This window comes from Nomascus leucogenys, chromosome 4, assembly GCF_006542625.1.
Source record: "Nomascus leucogenys isolate Asia chromosome 4, Asia_NLE_v1, whole genome shotgun sequence".
Lineage (NCBI taxonomy): Eukaryota > Metazoa > Chordata > Mammalia > Primates > Hylobatidae > Nomascus > Nomascus leucogenys.
The window spans coordinates 1,204,384-1,210,000 of NC_044384.1; the positions used below are offsets into that span (position 1 = coordinate 1,204,384).

Consider the following 5,617-nt stretch of genomic DNA (forward strand, 5'->3'; position numbering starts at 1 on the left):
TATCAAATGTTATCAGTGAGGTAAAGCTTATTTTAAATTAAGGACGTTCTCCATCTGGAATTAAGCTGTGTGGAGCTGCCATCCGTGAACTCACAAAGCTGCTGCTGCTGCCACACTGTGAGCACCGTCCCACCCACTCCTGTCCTGTCATGTGATTTGATGCACACTTATTTGTTCAAGCGACCTGAAAAGCCAGTATTCTCACTTCATGCTGACGACGGGAGTGGTCATTTTTGGGCACTGCGGAGTCTCTGATAGGTAGGAATTTTCTACCACATCTTCTTCCATCATAGATGTAAAAAGAATCCACAACTAGGAGGCTGAATTTTTATTTTGGAAAAAAGCAAGAAATAAAAATTTCAAGACCAATCAGGATGCACTGAGACGCTGCTTAAATCTAAGCTGCCAACCTGTGTTGGCGTTCCTGGTGGAAACACCACGGATACACACCCACCACAAATGACCTCCTCAAATTCCACTTTCTCCATCAGAAAAATCAAGGAACGCAACTCAGAAACAACATTACATCCTGCATTTTATTCAATTCCATATGACAAAAATAGTAACCTAGACTAAGACATCCATTTCAATCAGTCGATGTGTCAAGCCACAAGATTTAATAATAAAAAATATTGGGTCTAGGTAACAATCCCCAGCTGCTCAGAGAGGTCCCAGCCCCGCATGGCATTACAGTATAAAAATAGTGTCTCTCTTCACCATGCAGAGGGATGGCCTAGCCCTGCACACAGGAGGGTCCGTCTCACTGTACCTTCATGAGCCATCTTATTTACAACACTTTACATTTCTCTTTAGTTATATACACATCCTTTCGGGAGAAGAGGGAACACTATGTGGTACCAAATACTAACCAAAAAACAAACAAACAAACAAAACCACACACACACACCAAAAAGGACACAGATAAATAATGAAAACATTCAACTGCTGAAACACAGCAACCTTAAGCCACCTCAGTTTTCTCTGCCTAACGCTTGAGACACCCCAAGCCCTCAACCCGTGAGAAGAGGTGGCACGGTGGGGCGAAGTTACATCTCATCACCGTGGAAAATAGAGCTGTAGAGTTCAGTGTTCATTTCCAATAGAAATAAACAGCTAATGAGTCTTTGATACTCTTTTTGTTTAGTGACACGCTGGCACAAACAGCCCATCCTCTTACAATGGTTGTTTTGCTGCTGTGGTTGTTAGGAGAAGATTGTTCTATTTTTTCTGTCTCGACCGAGAAGACTTCACTGTCTGATTCTTTCTTCAGGGGCATGCAACTCCTTGCAGTTATCCGACTACCAGAGCATCTCTTGAACAATTTTGTTGTTGGAAGTTCATAGTGTCCGACGCCAGCACACGTGCAACGCACGAAAATGAGGTAGTTCGCACGGCGCTGTGTTTGCGCTGCCTCGGCCGCCCCAGCCTCCGGGGCCCTCCCGGCTGCATGCAGCTCAGCCATCAGCACCAGGCTGTGTTCTGAAAAATCAGAGGACACTGTGCTTTGCTTTCATCTGAGAAGATAATAAATAAATCAGGAACTCAGAAAATTTCAAAGTCATGACTGATTGTACTGCCTGATACTTGCCATTTCTCTTGGGTTTACTGTCCATGTGACCAGTGCCACCAGGCAGCCACAATCTTGTCTGCGGGTGAGACAGAGAGAGACAGACCTGCTTACATGAAAATCAGACCTGCAGAAGGTTCTCCTAGTTCCTTCCTGGCTTGTACTGACGTCATAGTCCTAGGATGAATTCACCAAGGTTTCGTTAGGGGGTGGTCACAGTTTTTAAGTGGGCTTTGTAGAAAGGTTAAATAAATCATTTTAATTTAAGAAACAGCAGGCCCTGTTTTACTGAGGAGCTGACAAGTCTTGGTGGCTTTTCTTTTTAAGTGGCATAGATTTCTAATATTGTTTGACCATAAGACAAAACAAGGAACTGTAACAGTTTTCCCATTTTCCTTAAACTGAAGTACTATTTATAAAATACTTTACATCTTTTTAAATTTTCAAATTATAGACAAACCTCCCTAATACAAAATACTAAAAGTGCAATAGTATAAATTAAGAGTTTGCAACCACATTATACAAACATTACCTTTTTATTGTACAGCTTTGATAATGTGAAATATTTTCTCACAACTGTTTATAATGTTGTGAGTCATTTATGGTGATGTTTGTCTGTAACTCGTTCCCCAGTCATTGGGCTACAGACCACACTAGAAAACAACTGTCCACATAGCAGCTACAAACATTTAAATTAAAAAAAAAAAAAAAAAGGCTTATTACTGACAGGTACTTGCACACAAAAAGCATGCTATCTTTCCCAACAGAACTTCACAATTTTGCCTGCATTGAAATAATCCACTTATTTATAGTAAAACAAATCTTGCTTTAAAAAAAAATCACACAGCCAGATGTATTCTGCAGTACAAAACCTTCGTTTAAGGTCGGGGCTATTATATTGTCTGTTACCCGCATAATCTTAACATTATAAATACTACAGACGATAGTGTCATGATACACAGCATTGGGAGTACTAAACCACGTCTTTAACATGAAGAGTTCTAAAAAACATCGTTCAAGTGTCTAACTAATTCAAACGAAACCATCAAATGAGTTTCACTGGAATACCGCAGAGGACCCCTTTCTCCCTCGTGGAGATTATTAGGTTTCAGGAGCAAGGAAGTGGACATGGTCTGAGCTCTTTCTGTTCCTAAGGCGGTTTTCCAAGCACTTTTTTTTGAAGGAAACTTATTTAAAAGGTTGCAGAGTTCTCAAGAACAGTCAGGCTTGCTGTTGAAGGGAGCGCCATGCAGTGCTTACAAGACCACCTCTCAGCAGCCGCAAAAGTGTTTTCTGCTATGGGTGAAAGTGTAATGAGAACTGAGGCAAGAAAGGTCGGAGGCCTGATGCTCCAACTTCAAAACGTGGGCCTGGGCAGGGCAGATGAGTGAGTCACTGGCTAGTTGATACCAATCTCCTTGTTATCCTCGATAAACCGTGTGAATGGGCGGCTGGCTGCTGTTTCTGAGCTTGCTTTGTCCAAGCTGACGATGGGTGGGCTACTGCCAGTGCGCGCTTTGTCCATCCCACTGGCCATGGTGCCCAGAGGGGGGAGGGCGCTGCCCCCAAGACTCACGGGGAGCTGGGGGATGCCTCCGTTCTGGATGACAGAGATCTCGTTGTTCTTCATGGCGAGCCCGTTAGTGATGGCTGCAGCATACTGGTTCCAAAAACTGGGGTCGACGTTCATTGCCCGAGCTGCCAGGTCCTTCTGGAACATTTCAGAGAACTTCAGGGCATCACCCCCTAGGAGAGCCATGGGGTTCTCCACAGACAGGCGGCGGCCGCGTCTCGCGGGGGCGTTATTCCACATGTGTGTCCCCATGTGCACCTGCGCGAGACACGGAGACAGCCCACGAGTAAGCGCCCAGACACGGAGGCACAGCTGCTCTGCTTCCACTGCAGCAGACAGAGGCCCACCCCGCTCCCAAGCGCGACTTAGGGACAACAAAACACAGGTGGACTTTTCTGGGCACTTTATATTTCTACATGCAAACATCTTGTTTTATTGAATACAATAAGCAAAACCAACAAATATAAATTAATGAATGCAGTCTTTCAGTTGACAAACTTTAGAGTAATTTTCCCCTAAGGTGTAAAACCCACATGGCCACCCAGAGAATGTTCTGGAGCTCAAAGGGTCCGGGTCTTGCTCCTTCACTTGCCCAAGCCCTGGCTCCCCTCTGACCTCTACTGTCCTCCACTTTGCATCTTCTGCTGCTGGGACTCTCTGACTGTGCCCCTCTCCTCTTGCTTTCTCTCAAACAAGGAAACATTAATTCTAGAACATCCCAGGGTCACCTGCGGCCAGCAGGCCCGGGGGGCAGTTCTTATCCAGCCCACGCACGCCGGGTAGAAACCACAGGCATTGATCTTTGGGCTGTCTGAAGAGGCTGCTGGAACCCAGACAGGCTGGCTTTGCAAACGTGCACTTCACAGAGGACAGAAAGCAGCCATTAGTCAACACAGCACAAGGCACAGGCCTGAGCCACCCAGTACTCGTCACACACCCTCTCTACCGCTGCTGCTGCGATCTCATACAGGAACATAGCACAGCGCTGGCTCCTCTGCCCCCACGCCAGGAGCTTCTCACCCAGCGCCCCTCCCGTGGGCCCTCTTGGCAGCCACACGGACAGAACGACAGGGCCTGTTGAGTGGCCTCGCCTTGGTACTGCTTGTATTACATGTGAGGTTTAAAACCAAGCTTATTTTCTATCAGATTCAAGAGGGCTTCGGGCCCTGGACCAAGTTGCAAAGTGAGCGTTCTCACCCCTAACGAATGCCTAACCTGGCTGAAGCCATCAGAGGCCCAGCTGCACGTGTTCCCCGGGAGAGGCCCAGGCTCCTGTTCCTCCCACAGCCGATTAACAGGATGTAGTCTGTGTGTACAGGGACACGCACGCATGCCAGACACCACACACATGACATGCACATTTGCACACGCACGTTATACATGTATGGATACATTACATACACCCACACATGGGGCACCTACACATGCACACTCACACACGACCCATACACACACATAGGTACATGCTACTCACCCACACGCACACCCGACACACACATCACACCCTACAACACACACACACCATGCACACGCACGCACACACACCCACATGCGTGGCATCTCATCTCCCTGGCCAGGCTAGGAGCAGGACCTCGGCCGCTGTGTCTGCGGCAGGTGATGGAGAAAGCCACCGTGGCTCGGCCGCACCGCAGCCGGGGCTGGAGCTTGCCATGCTCTTACCTTGAGGTTGCCCTTAGTGGTGAAGGCCCGGCCACAGATGGTGCAGCCGAACGGCTTCTCGCCGGTGTGCGTGCGCTCATGGATCTGCAGGGCGCTGGCCGAGGAGAAGGTCTTCCCGCATGACTGGCAGTTGTGCTGCTTGGGCGTCCGGCGCGGCGGGGGGGCCAGCATGGGCGCCAGGCCCGGGCCCATCACTGTCTGAGGCCCGGTGGGGACCTGGACGCCCGCGGGCAGCGGGGGACCCTCGCTCAGCGCCATGGCCTTGCCGTGACCGTTCACTTCCATTTTGATCATGGTGGGTGCGGCGCTGGAGACCAGGCTAGGAGTGCTTTGGCTGGGACCTAGAGCAAAGTTGGGGTCAAATAACTGAGAAGGCAGCTCTTTCAATCTGTGTGTCAGTAAGTGCTGTTTTAAATTACCCATAGTGGAGCACCCTCGCCTGCAGAGCGCGCAGACGAACGGCCGCTCCTTAGTATGGCTGCGGTAGTGGATTTCCAACGCGCTCTTGCAAGCAAAAGGCTTGCCACAGACACCACACACAGTGCTGGGACACTTACCCCGCTCCCTGTTCAGGAACAGCAGGCTGAAGGGCACCTCCTCCTTGATGCCCGCGCGGCCAGGGGCGCCTCCGCTGCCCGGGGCGGGGGCCGGGCTGTCGGGCCTCTCGGTCTTGAGCGGGATTTCCTGGGGCTCCTCCGGGGCGCCCAGGCCCGGGGACTTGGAGCGGAAGCTCTCGCCATTGCTGGGGGCCGGCGACAGGGCCTGCGAGGACGAGGACTCGGACAGGGCGGGGCTGC

At 49.7% G+C, this 5,617-nt stretch overlaps 1 protein-coding gene across 1 annotated transcript in view; it reads right to left on the reverse strand.

Annotated features, from left to right (window-relative positions):
• Nucleotides 1-518: 518 nt before the first annotated feature.
• SALL3 (spalt like transcription factor 3) overlaps nucleotides 519-5,617 on the reverse strand; it is a 19,731-nt gene continuing 14,632 nt past the window's right edge. Inside the window, exons 2-3 of the mRNA XM_003280181.4 lie at nucleotides 4,821-5,617; nucleotides 519-3,398 (exon numbers count right to left, since the gene is read on the reverse strand). The exon at nucleotides 4,821-5,617 is cut by the window's right edge and continues 2,577 nt beyond it. Of these exons, the coding sequence (XP_003280229.2) occupies nucleotides 2,967-3,398; nucleotides 4,821-5,617 (1,229 nt within the window). The 3' untranslated portion in view covers nucleotides 519-2,966. The remainder of the gene's footprint in view (nucleotides 3,399-4,820) is intronic.